The 20408-nt window shown below is 40.9% G+C and overlaps 2 protein-coding genes across 6 annotated transcripts in view; one reads left to right on the top strand and one right to left on the bottom strand.

The window, feature by feature from the left end:
• LOC133636326 (zinc finger protein 568-like) overlaps positions 1 to 20408 on the top strand; it is a 448159-nt gene that overhangs the window by 14573 nt on the left and 413178 nt on the right. The gene's annotated exons all lie outside the window — the stretch shown is intronic.
• The window catches only part of LOC133636336 (gastrula zinc finger protein XlCGF57.1-like), a 297128-nt gene that overhangs the window by 46569 nt on the left and 230151 nt on the right, over positions 1 to 20408 (bottom strand). The window contains exon 1 of one of the 2 annotated variants that reach the window (XM_062030291.1): positions 12945 to 13189. The exons of the other annotated variant lie outside the window; for it this stretch is intronic. Within the exon in view, the coding sequence (XP_061886275.1) occupies positions 12945 to 13074 (130 nt within the window). The 5' untranslated portion in view covers positions 13075 to 13189. Of the gene's footprint in view, positions 1 to 12944; positions 13190 to 20408 lie in introns of those variants that run through there. 2 annotated transcript variants of the gene reach the window in all.

Genomic DNA, 20408 nt, shown 5'->3' with positions numbered 1-20408 from the left:
TCTCTTTAAAAGAAGTGCAGAATATATCACCTAAAATACGAAAATGTAATAAATAAATACAAAAGGATAAAACAAGAAATAACAAAACAACCAAGAAATCCTGCCTGACTGGATTTGAACGCCAGGGAGTAAAAATATGTTTTTATATTGAAATAGTGTCAGAGACTGGGAGGATCTAATAGATAGTGGAAGGTTGTTCCACAGTCTGGGCCCTGACACTGAGAAGGATCCATCTCCTCTGGTTTTTAGCCTAGTTTTTGGGACAGCCAGGAGGAGCTGGTCTGAAGACCTCAGGGTCCTGCTGGTGCAATAAGGCTGCAGCAGTTCAATAAGATAGGGCGGGGCTTCTTGGTGTAAGCATTTAAAAACAATAAGTACAATTCTAAATTGAAGGGAAGCCAGTACAGGGGTAATGTGCTCATGTCGTTTGGTTTTGGTTAAAAGACGAGCAGCAGAGTTCTGCAAGCGCTGCAGCCTCTGGAGAGAGTCCTGATCCAACTTACGATTCAGTTCTGAAATGGCCACAGTCTGTGTTCCCACAGCCCGACCCATGTCTTCCATTGTGACGGGCAGCCTTTGGGCTCCTTGAATGTCTGCCATCGTCCACCGAATTTGAGGATACACCAAAGCAATGCCCAGCCCAATCAGCAGATGGCCAGCAATCACGGTTCCAAATAGGTAGAGGTCTTCCACGTCCTGGATGGTAAGCACTGAGAGGCACATAATTCTCCATTTCTCCCAGGAGTCTCTCATGTACCCTGCAGCAATTGTTCCGTCAGGGCAGCCAGGCTCCCCAGAACCCCCACATCTATGGTCCTCTCCAAGGTTTCTCTTTGTGCCCATTGGGTTGACTTTTTTAGTGAGTTTTTTCTTGCCCTGATGTGGGATGTCCTTTTAATAATAATAATAATAATACCTGGGATTTATATAGCGCTTTTCTAAATACCCAAAGTCGCTTTACACGTGTGTGGGGGGAGGGATTAAAACATCTTTATTAGGAAAAGAAACTGAAAAAAGAAAAAAATAATAATAAAGAAACACCAAGGGCAGGGTCAGTTTGGAAAGGCTAATGTGAAGAGGTGAGTTTTTAGGGTGGTTTTGAAGGTAGGGAGGGAGGGGGCTTCTCTGATGTGCCTGGGGAGAGCGTTCCAGAGAAAGGGGGCAGTCACGGAGAAGGCCCTGTCGCCCCAGGTTCGGCGCCTGGTCTTGGGGACCTCCAGGAGGCCAGCATCACTAGACCTGAGGGAACGGGACGGGACGTGTGGCTGGAGGAGGTCAGAGAGGTAGGGTGGAGCCAGGTTATGGAGTGCCTTGTAGGTGGTGAGGAGTATTTTAAAGGGGATTCTGTATTTGACAGGCAGCCAGTGGAGGTCATGAAGGACAGGTGTGATGTGCTCTCTGGAGCGGGTTCCGGTGAGCAGGCGGGCAGCGGAGTTCTGGACATATTGCAGTTTATTGAGGGTTTTGGAAGTGATGCCGTAGAGGATGCTGTTGCAATAGTCTAGCCGGGATGAGATGAAGGCGTGGATGAGGGTTTCGGCAGCAGAGGGTGTGAGGGAGGGCTGGAGACGGGCAATGTTTCTGAGGTGGAAGAATGCAGTTTTGGTGATGTGGTTTACATGGGGGAGGAATGAGAGGGTATGGTCTCTTTTGGCTTGTGCAGCCCTTTGAGACACTCGTGACTAAGGGCTATATAAATAAACTTTGATTGATTAATTGATCAACCCTAATTCAACGTTTAAAATCAGCTTTAAGTTCGCGCGTTTGATCGTTGCAGCGAGAAACCAGCGAAGAAGAAAAGCCGGAAGTTAGCAACACGCAGGTTTTGTTTCTTTAAAAAATGTGTCCGGTCAGAAAGTTGAGACTAAATTGTGTCGTTGAAGAAATCTTTGGAGTGTTTGAAAGAACCATAGCAGAGTACAAAGAGGGACGAAAGATGAAAAAGAGCGTCAACAAGAACTACTGGATGCTGTTTTCAAACCTCAAGTTGTGCTACACAGATCAGGTTTGTTTACATCTTTTTACTCCATCATGTCATTTAAAAGTAACTTTTAATACGTGCACTGATTGAACGTTTTGCATTTTGTTTGGTAAATGCATAGATGGTGTCCAGTTGGTTATACTACAACTCTTGTTTTGAAAAAATGCTATTTTAAGAAATATGTGTGGGTAATAATTTGTATCACACCTTCAATAACAAACTATGATTAAACATGATACCAACTAAAAAACACATGGCACATATATGGTCTTCATTCTGCTAGTCTGTTATAGTACAAGTCTTATTTTGAAAATACAATATTTTGCTGAGTGTTGAGTACTTGTAGTTATTAATTTTTTAATAACGTCATGATAATACTTCATAACCACTCAAATAACACTAGTTGGTTGTTATTATCATATATTATCATTATTTGGGGGGAAAAAAACATTAAACTTTATTTTTATAAATATTATTACTCATTAATTTTTAAAACCCTTATTATAAATATCATAACATCTACAAACACACACACACAGATGGTACCTACATAGATAATTTGGTTATAGAATTATTTTTGTAAAGCAAAACATGTGTGAGACATTTGTATTATCAGGGTGTGAATATCATCAAATATTGGCTTATTTATTTTTTAAGATTTTTAAGTCTTCTGCAGACTTTTTTTTATACCAAATCACTGTCAATGATTGCTTTATGAAAGTTATTAAGACAAAAGGTTGATATTCCATCATGATCGCTGGGTGTTTATGTCAGGAAAGTTGTCATAAAAGTCAGTCGTCTCTTTTTAATAACGGTAGAGAGCACTGCACCGTTATTCTTCACTACCTAGTCCATACCAACACACCCCCAAAAAATGGCCTCACTCATAAACAAATATAACTGTCGGAAAAGGAGTAGGAAGAAGCAGAGCTTATTTATTCTACCCCTTTTCATATCCTAGCAGTTTAATCATTTGTTGTTTTCTGTTTTTTAACAGAACTGTGAACCAGTAAATACTTTTTTTTATAATAAGTAAACAAATAATAAATACTTAATATTAGACATGTGAACATCTACACAACAACAACAATAATAATAATAAAGAAAAGGTTCAAGATGGTTATCATAATTGTTATTCTTTGTACTTAGTGAATGTCAGGCTTGTCACTGACAGTTTTGGTTATGTTTTAGTTTTCCCTCCGTTTGTGTTTTATTTCCTGTCAGCGCTCTTATTTTTGTTCAGTTTCCTGCTTGCTTCCCTTAGCGCTGTTCCCCTCAGCTGCGCCTGATTGGCACCTGCATGCCACACCTGCATGCCACACCTGCATGCCACACCTGCATGCCACACCTGCTCGGGTTAAATAACAATGAATATTAACCACCAATGCATTGGATTTTGTGTTGCTGTCTTAGTGTGCACACACTGTTATATTAGCGCGCTAAATACCTTTATGTGTTGTTCTTGTCTTCGAAAGAGTTCAATATCTTCGAAAAGAGTACAAATCTGCAAACAGCGTTGCGTGTCCCAGCGCTGCTCAGCTGTCACTCCAAACGGCGTGGCTGTTGTTGATCAGCGCGACGTCCTCCGTCTCGATCAGCGCGGCGTCCTCCGTCTGCCTGCCTGTCGCTGCATTGCTCCTGGCCCCAAACGACGATCCCGTCCGCTGTCTGGCTCTTCTCCTGGTCCAAAGGAGGCCTGTGGCTGAACATGCACCGTCCCAGCGTGCGCTCCAGGTGCACACGTCACTGCGCGCTGCTTGCAGTCTAATTACTTCCTGTTCCTAATGAAGTGTCCACTGTGTGTCTTACTGAAATTCAAACTTAGTCCTTTTCCAAAACGAAGACTAAAGTTTTCGACTTAATGCTACAGCCCTTACCTTTGGGCTGGTACCGAGGGCGACTGTGTTGACCAGTTTGACGCGTGCAAATGATAGAATGTCCTGTAGAATTTAATGTGTTTGGATATGACAATCCCTTTATTACAAGCTATCTAAATTAAAGGCCTTCGACCACGCAGTCTGATAGTTTATATGTCAATGATGAAATCTTAACATTGCAACACATGCCAATACGGCCGGGTTAACTTATAAAGTGCACTTTTATTAAATTTCCCGCCACACGCACGGGGAACAGAGGTATGCCTTCCCCATTGAAGCCAATACAAAAAAGCTCTGTTTTCATGTCATAATTCCACAGTATTCTGGACATCTGTGTTGGTGAATCTGTTGCAATTTGTTTAATGAACAATGGAGACTGCAAAGAAAAAAGTTGTAGGTGGGATCGGTGTATTAGCGGCTGGCTGTAGCAACACAACAAGAAGGACTTTGAGGATAGCAGATGCGCTAGCCGAACGACCTCACCTTGACTTCCTCCGTCTCCGGGCCGCCAACCGCATCGGTGATCGGGTGAAGTCCTTCGTTGTACCGTCGATCGCTGGAACGCAGGTGCGAGCACGGGTCGTAATGAGCAGATGAGAGCTGGCGTAGGTGGAGAGCTAAAGGCCTACTGAAACCCACTACTACCGACCACGCAGTCTGATAGTTTATATATCAATGATGAAATCTTAACATTATAACACATGCCAATACGGCCGGGTTAACTTATAAAGTGACATTTTAAATTTGCCGCTAAACTTCCGGTTCGAAACGCCTCTGAGGATGACGTATGCGCGTGACGTAGCCCGACGAACACGGGTATGCCTTCCACATTGAAGCCGGTACGAAAAAGCTCTGTTTTCATTTCATAATTCCACAGTATTCTGGACATCTGTGTTCGTGAATCTGTTTCAATCATGTTCATTGCATTATGGAGAAGGAAGCCAAGCAAGCAAAGAAGAAAGTTGTCGGTGCGAAATGGACGTATTTTTCGAACGTAGTCAGCCACAACAGTACACAGCCGGCGCTTCTTTGTTTACATTCCCGAAAGATGCAGTCAAGATGGAAGAACTCGGATAACAGAGACTCTAACCAGGAGGACTTTTGATTTGGATACACAGACGCCTGTAGAGAACTGGGACAACACAGACTCTTACCAGGATTACTTTGATTTGGATGACAAAGACGCAGACGTGCTACTGTGAGTATGCAGCTTTGGCTTTTTTTTGCGTATGTACGTAACTTTTTTAAAATATATAAGCTTTATGAACCTTGGGTTAGGTGAACGGTCTTTTGGGCTGAGTGATTGTGTGTGTTGATCATGTGTTTGAATTGTATTGGCGTGTTCTATGGAGCTAGGAGCTAGCAGAGGAGCTAGGAGCTAGCATAACACGTACCGTACCGTAAGTGCGCGTCACGTACGTAACTTTTTAAAAATATATAAGCTTTATGAACCTTGGGTTAGGTGAACGGTCTTTTGGGCTGAGTGATTGTGTGTGTTGATCGGGTGTTTGAATTGTATTGGCGTGTTCTATGGAGCTAGGAGCTAGCAGAGGAGCTAGGAGCTAGCATAACAAACACGCAGGTGTTATTATGCAGGATTAATTTGTGGCATATTAAATATAAGCCTGGTTGTGTTGTGGCTAATAGAGTATATATATGTCTTGTGTTTATTTACTGTTGTAGTCATTCCCAGCTGAATATCAGGTACCGTGAGTATGCAGCCTTGGCTGCTAAACATTCGATAACTTGACCGTATGTGCGCGTCACGTACGTAACTTTTTAAAAATATATAAGCTTTATGAACCTTGGGTTAGGTAAACGGTCTTTTGGGCTGAGTGATTGTGTGTGTTGATCAGGTGTTTGAATTGTATTGGCGTGTTCTATGGAGCTAGGAGCTAGCAGAGGAGCTAGGAGCTAGCATAACAAACACGCAGGTGTTTTTATGCAGGATTAATTTGTGGCATATTAAATATAAGCCTGGTTGTGTTGTGGCTAATAGAGTATATATATGTCTTGTGTTTATTTACTGTTGTAGTCATTCCCAGCTGAATATCAGGTCACCCCCGGCTCTCACAGCATCTTCCCTATCTGAATAGCTTCAACTCCCCACTAGTCCTTCACTTGCACTTTACTCATCCACAAATCTTTCATCCTCGCTCAAATTAATGGGGAAATTGTCGCTTTCTCGGTCCGAATCTCTCTCACTTCATGCGGCCATCATTGTAAACAATAGGGAACTTTGCGTATATGTTCAACTGACTACGTCACGCTACTTCCGGTAGGTGCAAGCCTTTTTTTTATCAGATACCAAAAGTTGCAATCTTTATCGTCGTTGTTCTATACTAAATCCTTTCAGCAAAAATATGGCAATATCGCGAAATGATCAAGTATGACACATAGAATAGATCTGCTATCCCCGTTTAAATAAAAAAAATTCATTTCAGTAGGCCTCTAATGTTTTTATCATAGCTCTGTGAGGTCCGGTTGCTAAGTTAGCCTTAGCGTCGTTAGCAACAGCATTGTTAAGCTTTGCCAGGCTGAGAATTATTAACCATGTAGTTACATGTACATGGTTTAATAGTATTGTTGATCTTCTGTCTATCCTTCCAGTCAGGGATTTATTTATTTTGTTTCTATCTGCATTTAAGCACAATGCTATCACGTTAGCTCCGTAGCTAAAGTGCTTCGCCGATGTATTGTCGTGGAGATAAAAGTCACTGTGAATGTCCATTTTGCGTTCTCGACTGTCATTTTCAAGAGGATATAGTATCCCAGGTGGTTTAAAATACAAACACGTGATCCACAATAGAAAAAGGAGAGGGTGTGGAATCCAATGAGCCAGCTTGTACCTAAGTTACGGTCAGAGCGAAAAAAGATACGTCCTACACTGCACTCTCGTCCTTAACTCTCACTTTCCTCATCCACAAATCTTTCATCCTCGCTCAAATTAATTGGGTAATCGTCACTTTCTCAGTCCGAATAGCTCTAGCTGCGTTGAAAACAATAGGAAAATATGAGGAAGTGAACAACTGACTACGTCACGCTACTTCCGGTAGGGGCAAGGTTTTTTTTATCAGAGACCAAAAGTTGCGAACTTTATCGACGTTGTTCTCTACTAAATCCTTTCAGCAAAAATATGGCAATATCGCAAAATGATCAAGTATGACACATAGAATGGATCTGCTATCCCCGTTTAAATAAAAACATTTCATTTCAGTAGGCCTTTAAATCAGATGTAAGTTACACAACAAAGTATGCTAACCTTGAATGGCACATTATCACAGCATTGTCACCACACGACAAGACACAGTCGAAAACTGTTTGTCCTCCAATCGCCCTGCCCATGCTCACACCTGAACCCAATTTATGGAGGCTACCATGGTAACCGCACCATAGCAACAGTCCCCTCCCTGTCAACACTTCCTGGTTCTTAACAGGTTTACAGAGTCAGTTACCATGGTAACTGACTCTGACTTTGTCTTACCTCTCTTATTTACATACTCAGGAGTTTGCACTTAACCTGCTCTCTGGAATATTCCCCCGGTGACTGTGTGACTTTTGTGTAAACATGTTGATACACATTGTTACACACTGAGAGGAACATCAACCTCTCATAAATATTGTCTGGTTTTTATGAACAACATAAAACAATCAGTGCATCATCCAATTCATCTTCCTATAGACAATCTATTGAAGAATAGTGGTAATAATAAATATAAAGTTAGTAAAGATGTGAGAGTAAGAAGTAAACAAACCTGTTGTGTGTAACACAACTTGATGTTGTCGCTCCTTCTCCTCTTTTGTTGGACAAAGTTCCTCCTCGTACTCTGCTATGGTTCTTTCGCACATTTTCACACAATCACAACACTTTACACTCACACTTGATCTCTGCTTAGCGATGTGTTTTCATCACTTCTTTGTTAGCAGCTAACAAGCTAAGCTAACTAGCAAGCTAAGCTAGCATGAAAGTGCGCTCAGACTAATATACAAACAGTTATTAATGAATAGAGTGTAATAAAGGACATATATGTGTACATGGACGCACAGATTAAGAACACTGCAATAACGTCTTCACCGTCAGACGCCATCTTGCTTTATCCTCGCCGTGTTTGCTTCGCGCGCAGTCTTGTCAGATCTCGCGAGAGAAACAAGTAACCAGCTCTTTTCCAGATCTCGCGAGAGAAACAAGTACAACCAGCTCCCACCCCCGGTAAAACTATCTAATTATATACTATTTACTTATTCTGAAAATAAAAGTAAACTTGTCTACTTATTTTCGTAAAAATATTCAAATATATAACAATGTATTGAAACAACAGTAGCATAAGGAAAGAAAAAAAAGAAACAAAATAAATATTACACTCATGATATTATTTTTGTCTTTGATGCTAATCATTTTTATAATGTATTTTAGAATGTGGGAGGTTTTCTTGTTCTTTTTCAATTTCCTTTGGCATTATATTTATATATATTACACTTTTATGCAGATGACTGCCAAATGTATATGCCAATTTGAAAAGGCCACGGCCCCCTGACACCCCTTCTCAACTGTCTATGTGACGTCAAGGCTTGGTTAGCCCAGAATGTTTTAATAATGAATGAGGGAAAAACGGAAATGTCAGTTTTTGGTCCGGCCCTCACTGACTTGGGACCATTGCAAAATGATGTGCGTCCCAAAGTCAGCAGCCTTGGCGTCACTATAGACAGCCATTTTAAACTTGACAAACAAGTCAATGGCGTTTTAAAATCCTGTTTTTATCATCTTTGTCTTTTAGTAAAGGTAAAACCATTTTTATCTTTTAACCTTTTTGAACAAGTGGTGCATGCTTTTATTTCAAGTGGCCTGGACTACTGCAATGCACTTTATGCTGCCATTAGCCAAAAAGCTCTCTCCCGGTTGCAGTTAGTCCAGAAGGCGGCAGCAGGACTTTTAACAGGGGCCAGGAGATGTCAGCATATAACCCCAATTCTTCAGAGTTTGCACTGGCTCCCTGTTCATTTTACAATTGATTTTAAAACCTTCCCACACAGCAGAAGACTCCTATAGAGGCTTTGCAGTCACGTGGTTTTATCACGTGACTTTGTGTTACGCCGCCATCTTGCCGGTCAACCGGTCAGCTCGTTCCTACGTGTTCGTACAGATTCAGTTTGATTTCTGCGCTACATTTTCACCGATTTCATCCGAATTATGGCTGATTTGCTATCCAATGAAGTTGTGCATTTGGATGAAGAGTCCAAGAAACGTTACCGAGAGAAGTTGAACCTTGTTGGCACAAAGGATCCGTACCTTTTACCAAGAAGCATGCTAAAATCACCTGAGCATTTTGCAACAGCCGACCTGCCTGATCTCTCATATCCAGACATTTATAATGACCTCGTCGATTCACCATCTCCGTACACTGGAAAGGACCTTAAGGCATACAAGAGTCTGGATGCCTACAAGTATTTTACAGCAGGTTTTGTGCATGATGGGCTGATATGGCAGATTCCAAACAAGAATGGATTTCTTCTCATGACCAAGGTAAGGAAAAAGCCCACACAGAAGAGCCTACTGTCTGTTTACAAATCCGCGTGGCAGTAACAGTGTGATTGTGAAACAACTACTGAAGTGATTCTAATGAAAACTCACATTGTTAAGCTTTTTTTTAATTACAAAAGGCGTCCTGTTCAAAAATGCTTTTAATTAAAAAACTGTTTTACAAACTTCATATTGAAATTTTCCAATGTTTCTCTATGCATTACATAATTTCAAAAAACTATTATAGACTTTGTACAGCCCTTACCTTTGGGCTGGTACCGAGGGCGACTGTGTTGACCAGTTTGACGCGTGAAAATAATAGAATGTCCAGTACTGTAGAACTGTGTTTGGATATGACAATCCGTTTATTCCAGCTATCTAAATTAAATCAAATGTAAATTCTATAACAAAGTATGCTGACCTTGATTGGCACATTATCACATAATTGTCACCACATGACACGATACGACATGACACGAACACGACCACGTCCACGTCACGAACACGGTCGAAAACTGTTTGTCCTCCAATCGCCCTGCCCATGCTCACACCTGAACCCAATTTAAAGGAGGCTACCATGGTAACCGCACCATGGCAACAGTCCCCTCCCTGTCAACACTTCCTGGTTCTTAACAAGAAGTGGGCGGAGCAATCTGCCGCAAAGGAAATTCATCATGCTGAACCCAACAATCAATTACAGAAAATAAAAACAAAAACAATATAAACAAATAAGGAATTTTGGCTCCAACAGACTTTGTGAAACAGTTTTTTGATTAAGCATATTTGAACAGGTGGCTTTTTGTAATAAAAGATTAGCCTGAAAATGTATCGTATTCAGTTTAAGGATGTGACCAAACAATATTATAAAAAAATTATATCAAAAATTGCTTTGTAAAAAAAATGTTTCCCGGAGCTTCATATTGAAATCTGAGAAATTAATTCCTACAATAAAACAACATTACATAATTTCCAACTATTCAGTATAGAGCTCATGAAACAGTTTCTACAAAAATAATTTTTAGAATTCATGCTTGATAATTCATTTTGGTTTCTTGCTCAACCAGTTTTAAATTTTCAGGCTAATTTAATGAATGATTCATGAGAACATTTACCAAATGCCAGGTAAAATATGCATAAATGGACAGTAAGAGGTCTAGCCTTGTATAGTATATCCCAATTAGGGACTGATAATAATATAAGGTATGTCATATTATCTGTTTCAGGTAAAACACTCTCAATGGATGAATGATCCTCCCCTCAGACCTTGGGTAGCAATAGCGAAAGATGGTCAGATCCTGTGCTGCCACTGTACCTGCATGGCTGGATTGGGTGAAACATGTTCACATTCATCCGAGAACTGCAGCATCAAAGCATTCCACATGAAATGTCTTGGCATAAAACGAGTCCCACAACGATGGTTTTGCCCTAACTGTAAGAAGTTGGAAGTAAAACAGAAAAAGTTGTTTCTGTAAGATTCTTTCCTGGTATTTATTACAGAAAAAATATGGATGCAACATCATTACTCAAATGGTACAATTGGGTCGGATACATTTGTAAGTGCGCATGACACTTGTACAATTTTATCTAATGTTGTGAAACCACTGTCATCAGATGACAATAAAGAGATGGGTATGATATTTTCCATCATTTTGTCTTGCGAGTCCAATAACTCTCTCTACATGGATACGGACAGCAGCTAATCCTCTGGTGCCCTCAACATCTAGTGCAGTGGTCCCCAACCTTTTTGTAGCTGCGGACCGGTCAACGCTTGAAAATGTGTCCCACGGACCAGGGGGGCGGGGGGTGGAGGGTGAAATTTAAAAAAAAAAAGTTTTTTTTTCTTTTTTTTTTCATTAAGAAATACAATCATGTGTGCTTACGGACTGTATCCCTGCAGACTGTATTGATCTATATTCATATATAATGTATGTATTGTGTTTTTTATGTTGATTTAATTAAAAAAATAAAAAATAAAAAAATAATTTCTTGTGCGGCCCGGTACCAATCGGTCCGCGGACCGGTACCGGGTGGTGGTTGGGGACCACTGATCTAGTGGATTAAGCTGCCTTCTTTTCCAATCTCAGCGTGCACCACATCTTCACCAGCGGGTAGTTGATCATTTTCACAAGGGACAGACTGGGAAATATTGACAAGTGCTGCTGCTGCTGCCAATGCCCTCTCGCGCTCTCTCTTATGCTGCTTGACATTTTGTCTTCTCTCAAAGATCTCCATTGAACATTTGAGTATTCATTTGTGAGGTGACTGGCCATGCTCAAATATACTTGGCACATAGTCTGGGGATAGTGGATCTTTGCTTTTTGCACCTGAAACAATCACATTATTCATAATGACTGCCATAAATAATTAAGCACGTTGTTGATGGGGATATACCCAGTTCAATTTGTTTTGTAATGGCATTTCATAACTTGACATATTAAAAAACTGAATAGAGTGAAATCATTCAGATACCTGTCTGTCTAAGTTGCTACCCTTTTTATTTTTTTCTTATTTTTTCATGATGCCTCATCTGATTGGCTTGAAAACTTTACCAATAAAAATGTTTACCTTTTGCCAATGGCTTGAAAACTTTACCAATGAAGCTTTTACCTTGTGCCAAATGAAGTAACAAAAAGCCTCTTGTTCAAAAATGCTTCATTAGAAAAAAATAGTTTCACAAGGTCCATCATCATTTTTTTTTAAATGTCCTAATGCATTCACTCATGAGAATTAATTGTTCAATTCCAATATGAAGCTCAACATTTACATTGATAACGTTTTCAAGCCAATCAGATGAGGCATCATGAAAAATAAGGCGGGGGGGGGGGGGGGGGGGGGTGAACTGAAGAAATCATTCCATTCCCTGCCTTGCTGCTCTTGCTGCCTTTCTAAAAATGCACCCAGCATTTTCAACAATCATATTTGTATCATCCCATATTGTATTATTTCACATTTTGTGAAACAAATCAGGGGCGAATAGTTTGTTTACATACCTGATATGAAGTGTTCATTGCATATCCTTGTGTACATCGTAGGTTTCCATCGTTCACGACAAATCGCCGCGATCCGAAGCTAAGATTTGGTTTATCGCCTCGTCTATTGCTACATCCAACAGCACAGCAGGTTTCCGGCATTTCCAAGCTCAAATAGCAGCAGATCTAACAAGAAAGCGTGTGTGAGTCGTTGACCGGCAGTGAACTGGTGACCGGCAAGATGGCCGCCAAGCTAATGTCACGTGGCTGATGACGTCAGCTGCACAGCCTCCATAATAGAGGACCTCCCATTGGCTCCATTGCAAGTGGACTTTTATTTACATTTATGAGTTAGAATGTGATTTAAAAAAAAAATATATATATATATATCCATCGTCATGTCTTTTATAATGATTGTGAACGATAGAAAAATCCCCCCAAAAAGTGCAGTTCCCCTCTAAATTGCAATGATTAGATTTAAGACTTGAAGTGTATGAGCATGAAGTGATGAAGCCTACTTGGATGAGTCTTCTAAGACAAAGTGAACAGTCCAGTTGTGATGGATTGAATGCCCTGAGAATAAAATGATATGTGCTTACTTGGACTGTGATGAAGCTGTGAGGACTCAGGTGCTTTGTCTTCATGCTCTTCAGTCTTCACAGAGACAACAGTCATGACATCATCCTCCTCCTGCCCTACAACACACTCTCCCTCATCTTCCTCTTTCATGTGGGGAGGCTGTGGATCCTCCTCTTCCTCTTTAATGTGGGGAGGCTGTGGATCCTCCTCTTCCTCTTTAATGTGAGGGGGCTGCTGGATGTCTGTTGGGTATTTATTTTTTTTCCTTTATTTTTTTTCCTTTTTTTTTTTTTTTTTTAATATATTTTATTAATATTATTATTATTATGTATTTATTTATTTAATTTATTTATTCCCCTACCTCAGGGGGGGGGGACTCGGCGGGGCGGTTGCTGGTTGTTCCATCTCCATCGTTGGGGTCCCTGCGGGTGGGGTGGGTGGTTCCTGTGGCCCCGTGCTGGGTGGTCCTGTGGCGGCCAGCTTGGGTGGGGTGGCCGTGGGCTGGCCTCGCCGCGCTCTCCGGGGGTGGGGGCCCTGTTGCCGGTGGGGCGGGGGCGGTCTTCCCGTCCGGTTGCGGGGGGTCTCCGGGCCCCTCGGGCGGGGCGTCCCGCCTTTCTGTCTGTGTGGGGTGGGGTCTCTCGCTGGCTTGGGGTCTGGCTTCCCCCTGTTTTTCTCGTGCCTTGTCCTCTGCCGGGTGCGTCTGTCTGCGGCCTGCTGCTGGCCCTTGTGGGCGGCGCGGTGGGCCGGGCTCTGGGGTTCCTGTCGCTGTCCGGCTTGGCTGCGTGGGGGCAGTGGTCCCTGGTTCCCTGGGCACCACACCTACTGTTCGTGGGATGGGTTCTCGGGGAGGCTGGGGCCGTACTCTGGCTCCCGCACACACTGGGAGTCAAATGTATTGTACATGCAAATTCACATATACTCACATACATACATACACACATACATAGGTACCTACGCTCCCACATACATATACAAATAAATACAGTACATATTTACACACTCAAAGCTCGTACATCCACACGCACATTCATTATACAAACATACTGTATACACATACTGTACATATACATTCACTGTAAAAACATACATATACACATACTGTACATATACATTCACTGTACAAACACACACATACATATACTGTACATATACATTCACTGTACAAACACACATTTACACATACTGTACATATACATTCACTGTTCAAACACACATACTGTATACACATACTGTACATATACATTCGCTGTACACACATATACACATACTGTACATATACATTCACTGTACAAACACACATACACATACTGTACATATACAAGTACATATGCACACATACACTCATGCACATAATCACGTTTCATCAAACGTATATTAACGTTGTTGCCCTAGGGTAAAATGGGTATAACACATGGCACACTGACAAAGCTTAACCTATTGTTACTATAACAATCTACAAGGTTAAGGTTGCTTCTCTTTCTTCCCCTCCATTTTTCTGCATTCTTTCGTATCTCAAGTTATCATGACGTATATGTATTGTTGCATTTGAACAATTGTATTGTTGATAATAAAGGTAAAGTACTGGTATTGTTTATTATCAATAGCACTATTTCTATTGGTATTCATATTGCTCCATTTGTAGTGTAAATTGTCATTTCTGTATTTTTTTTTTTTTAATTTTCGCTAACTGCTTATTTGCTATTACTTTTACCATCATATTTGTACATGTCGTATTTGCTGATGTTGCTCTGTTGTTGTTGTTGTTGTTGTTGTTGTGTTTGCTGTTGTTGTGTTTGTCTCTCTGTCTAATCCCCCTCTTGTCCCCACAATTCCCCCCTCTGTCTTCCTTTTTCTCTCTTTCTATCCCCTCCTGCTCCGGCCCGGCTGCACCAAATGATAATATAAATACATTTAATAAAGTCAAATACAAATAAGGCAACAAGAGAAGTATCCTACACTTCTCTTTTGTAAAGTAAATCTGAACAGCCGATATGGGCATCTACATCTACTATATGATCATCTACATCTACTATATGATCATCTACATCTACTATATGATCATCTACATCTACTATATGATCATCTACATCTACTATATGATCATCTACATCTACTATATGATCATCTACATCTACTATATGATCATCTACATCAACTATATGATCATCTACATCTACTATATGATCATCTACATCTGCTATATGATCATCTACATCTACTATATGATCATCTACATCTACTATATGATCATCTACATCTACTATATGATCATCTACATCTACTATATGATCATCTACATCTACTATATGATCATCTACATCTACTATATGATCATCTACATCTACTATATGATCATCTACATCTACTATATGATTTGCCCGAGAAGCTGGGCAGGACATTATAAAAAATAAAAAAAATAAAAAATAAAAATAAGAGAGAATAGAAATATTTTTGAACTGACACTGTTAACACATTGACATTATTTGTGTTCTTTTGTGTGTTGTGTTAAAAGTGTGTAGCAAAAAAACACAATAAAACACGGGAAATACCTCCTTTTTTCCTACAATTAATTCAAAAGTGAGTACAAAAACAGACTTGGAAATTTGATGGGGGTCAATTTGAAAAGTTTTTATAAGTACGAGGCAGCATTAAATGAGGCATTCTAAACTTCACTGATGTAAAGTGTTTAAATATTGACATTGTCATTACCATGACTTCAATATCATGGAAATAAAAAAAATCTAATTCCAAAATCACTTAAAAAAAACATTCATGGATTCATGGTATGTTTTTGTTATCATGCAGAATACTTTTTGTTGGTCATTTTGTTGGCTGGGCCAAAAGGAACTTTTAACAAAAACATGTTTTACTATGTGGTGTTTTATGGGGTATCTCCATCAACAATTCCTCTTTAGGAGTTGGAGACCACCTACGACACACTGAAGGAAAGTCAGTCACCAGGGTTTGTGCAGCGCTTTGTTGTTAAGGCGGCCGCCTTAACGTACTGCCTCTGCCTCTGTCAGTATGTCTCTGCAGCACCCAGCATTGTCCCACCCACACAACCATCTGATTGGTTAAACGCAGAGCGGTAAAAGCCAATCAGCAGTGCGTATTCAGAGTGCATGTAACAGCCAATCAGCAGTGCATATTCAGAGTGCATGTAACAGCCAATCAGCAGTGCGTATTCAGAGTGCATGTAACAGCCAATCAGCAGTGCGTATTCAGAGTGCATGTAACAGCCAATCAGCAGTGCGTATTCAGAGTGCATGTAACAGCCAATCAGCAGTGCGTATTCAGAGTGCATGTAACAGCCAATCAGCAGTGCATATTCAGAGTGCATGTAACAGCCAATCAGCAGTGCATATTCAGAGTGCATGTAACAGCCAATCAGCAGTGCATATTCAGAGTGCATGTAACAGCCAATCAGCAGTGCATATTCAGAGTGCATGTAACAGCCAATCAGCAGTGCGTATTCAGAGTGCATGTAACAGCCAATCAGCAGTGCATATTCAGAGTGCATGTAACAGCCAATCAGCAGTGCATATTCAGAGTGCATGTAACAGCCAATCAGCAGTGCGTATTCAGAGTGCATGTAACAGCCAATCAGCAGTGCATATTCAGAGTGGTAACAGCCAATCAGCAGTGCGTATTCAGAGTGCATGTAACAGCCAATCAGCAGTGCGTATTCAGAGTGCATGTAACAGCCAATCAGCAGTGCGTATTCAGAGTGCATGTAACAGCCAATCAGCAGTGCATATTCAGAGTGCATGTAACAGCCAATCAGCAGTGCATATTCAGAGTGCATGTAACAGCCAATCAGCAGTGCATATTCAGAGTGCATGTAACAGCCAATCAGCAGTGCGTATTCAGAGTGCATGTAACAGCCAATCAGCAGTGCATATTCAGAGTGCATGTAACAGCCAATCAGCAGTGCATATTCAGAGTGCATGTAACAGCCAATCAGCAGTGCATATTCAGAGTGCATGTAACAGCCAATCAGCAGTGCATATTCAGAGTGCATGTAACAGCCAATCAGCAGTGCATATTCAGAGCGCATGTAACAGCCAATCAGCAGTGCGTATTCAGAGCGCATGTAACAGCCAATCAGCAGTGCGTATTCAGAGTGCATGTAACAGCCAATCAGCAGTGCGTATTCAGAGCGCATGTAACAGCCAATCAGCAGTGCGTATTCAGAGTGCATGTAACAGCCAATCAGCAGTGCATATTCAGAGTGCATGTAACAGCCAATCAGCAGTGCATATTCAGAGTGCATGTAACAGCCAATCAGCAGTGCATATTCAGAGTGCATGTAACAGCCAATCAGCAGTGCATATTCAGAGCGCATGTAACAGCCAATCAGCAGTGCATATTCAGAGTGGTAACAGCCAATCAGCAGTGCGTATTCAGAGTGCATGTAACAGCCAATCAGCAGTGCATATTCAGAGTGGTAACAGCCAATCAGCAGTGCGTATTCAGAGCGCATGTAACAGCCAATCAGCAGTGCGTATTCAGAGTGCATGTAACAGCCAATCAGCAGTGCATATTCAGAGTGCATGTAACAGCCAATCAGCAGTGCATATTCAGAGTGCATGTAACAGCCAATCAGCAGTGCGTATTCAGAGTGCATGTAACAGCCAATCAGCAGTGCATATTCAGAGTGGTAACAGCCAATCAGCAGTGCGTATTCAGAGTGCATGTAACAGCCAATCAGCAGTGCATATTCAGAGTGGTAACAGCCAATCAGCAGTGAGTATTCAGAGCGCATGGAGTCAGTGCTCACGGCACAGGCAGAGAGGAGAGACGGTGGGGTTAGCAGAAAGGTGTTTAGCAGGTGAGCATAATGCAGCGGACTCTCCCCAAACTATAATAAACACTTCCAAGTCAACTACTAGTAACATCACTATGAGCCCGTTGACCTTCTAGAAATAGTATTGAGGCTATAAAGTGTACGGAGCATACAGAGCAGAAAACACAACCAAAAATTGTAGGCTTCTTCACGTGACGAAGCCGTCCTACTTCACCACAGTCTGTAGTCTTTAGTCTATTGCCCCCCCCAGGCAGCGCGATGAGACGGAGACGTGATGGTGGCCAAATTACACTGTAGCTTACACCCACCCGCCCCCTTCCCCCTGGAGGAGAGACACCACCTTAACTAACACATTTTCTGGGGAGTCACCTTTATGTTCTTTTAATAATTTAAGTTTTGACTACTTTGGTTATTGAATATTAAATGTTTACTTTTACTTATTGTTGCATGTAAGTCAGAATCAGGAAGTGAAAATATAACTTTAATTAGATTTGATTACTGTATAAAATGTATTTGGTGAGTGTGTGAGTTTTGTGTAAACATGTTGATACAGGTTTACATCTTCTTGGGGACTGGAACACAGATATGTCCTGAAAGGATGCACCCATTTTTAAAACCTTCACTAAGCTGTGCCTCCATCATTGTCTCACTTAGCTCATTAAGCAAACTACCAGGGTGAGTGAGTCCTTTTAAACCTTCATAGACCTCGTTGTTACTTCTGACCAGTCTAAGTTCACCACAAGTGGAACTACTGTATGCGGCTTAAGTGATCATTCCATGAATTTCTATACCCGTAAAGAACATAGAACCGAGACTGACAGCCACAAAACAAGTGAAGCTACAATCCTTAAGACCTAGACTAGCAAGGCTTTCAATGACAAACTGGCACATTAAGACTCGCCTGGTACTTGCAAGTACACAGGTTTTTGGGTCAATTCCTAACCTCAGAAAAGTAGATAACTTCACAGTCAAAGTGGGTGACAATATTATAACAAACAAAAATGAGATGACCTATCTTGGCTGCATCGTAGAGACTAATCTCTCCAGTGAAAAAATGACTACTAAGGTAGTCAAAGAATCAACCGACAAATTATGTTCTTACTCGTGTTGTCCCGATACCAATATTTTGGTACCAAAATGCATTTCGATACTTTTCGTTACCACAAAAAAGTGCATTATTGGCTTTATTTTAACAACAAATCTTAGGGTACATGAAACATATGTTTATTATTGCAAGTTTGTCCTTAAATAAAATAGTGAACATACTAGACAACTTGTCTTTTAGTAGGAAGTAAGCAAACAAAAGCTCCTAATTTAGTCTGCTGACATATGCAGTAACATATTGTGTCATTTATCTACCTATTATTTTGTCAAAATTATTAAGGACAAGTGGTAGAAAATTAATTATTAATCTACTTGTTCATTTACTGTTAATATCTGCTTATTTTCTCTTTTTACATGTTTGATTGATTGAGACTTTTATTAGTAGGTTGCACAGTGAAGTACATATTCCATACAATTGACCACTAAATGGTAACACCCCAATAAGGGGGGGGTGGGGGGGGGGGTAGGATATGGACAGCAAGTAGTGGACATAGAGAGAGAGAGAGAGAGAGAGAGAGAGAAAGAGAGAAAGAGAGAGAGAGAGAGAGAGAGAGAGAGAGAGAGAGAGAGAGAGAGAGAGAGAGAGAGAGAGAGAGAGTCTCCGCTTGGGAAGGTCTCCTGCTGGCCCCACTATGGACTGGACTCTCACTGTTATGTGGATCCACTAGGGTATGTACTTAGAGGGGGGGTTACCCACATATGCGGTCCTCCCCAAGGTTTCTCATAGTCATTCACATCGACGTCCCTTGTGTGGGCTCTGTGCCGAGGATGTCGTTGTGGCTTGTGCAGCCCTTTGAGACTCTTGTGATTTAGGGCTATATAAATAAACATTGATTGATTGATTGATTGAACACTTCTGTTAAAATCTAATAATCACTTATTCTTCTGTTGTTTGATACTTTACATTAGTTTTGGATGATACCACAAATTTGGGTATCAATCTGATACCAAGTAGTTACAGGATCATACATTGGTCATATGCAAAGTCCTCATGTGTCCAGGGACATATTTAGTGACTTTATAAACATAGTATATATTTTTTTTAAATGAAAGAATATGTTGTGATGCCAAAAAATATTGATGTAATCATAGAAGTAGTACTTTTTAGAGGCAGTATAGTACCGAATATGAATAATTAGTATTGCGATACTATACGAATGCTGGTATACCATACAACCCTAGTTCTTACATAGTAGGATCACCCGGCTGGTGGGTAGAAATACACTTAAGACTCTAACACAAGCACTCATTTAACTCCACTTTGACTACAGAGTTCATGTTTAGTACCGTGACGCCTTAAAAGCCCTGAAAAACTAACTCCAGACAGCCAAAACAAAATGATTGAGCTTCTACTCAACCGTCCATCTCGGGCTCACATTTCCGCCAACCATTTCCTTAACGTGGGGAGGCTCTTGGTAGGTGACAGAGTACATCTTCTTGCAGTTGGTCTGGTGTACAAGATACACCATACCACTAAAATACCCATGTACCTGTCTAGATACTTCAAAATATATTGACCATTATAACACCAGAGGTAGTTGTACAAGTCATATTCAACCAGATCTCACTCCAA

The sequence above is a fragment of the Entelurus aequoreus genome, linkage group LG20 (genome assembly GCF_033978785.1).
Source record: "Entelurus aequoreus isolate RoL-2023_Sb linkage group LG20, RoL_Eaeq_v1.1, whole genome shotgun sequence".
NCBI lineage: Eukaryota > Metazoa > Chordata > Actinopteri > Syngnathiformes > Syngnathidae > Entelurus > Entelurus aequoreus.
Note: the sequence above shows the minus strand (reverse complement) of the source record. Positions and strands in the feature narration are given on the sequence as shown.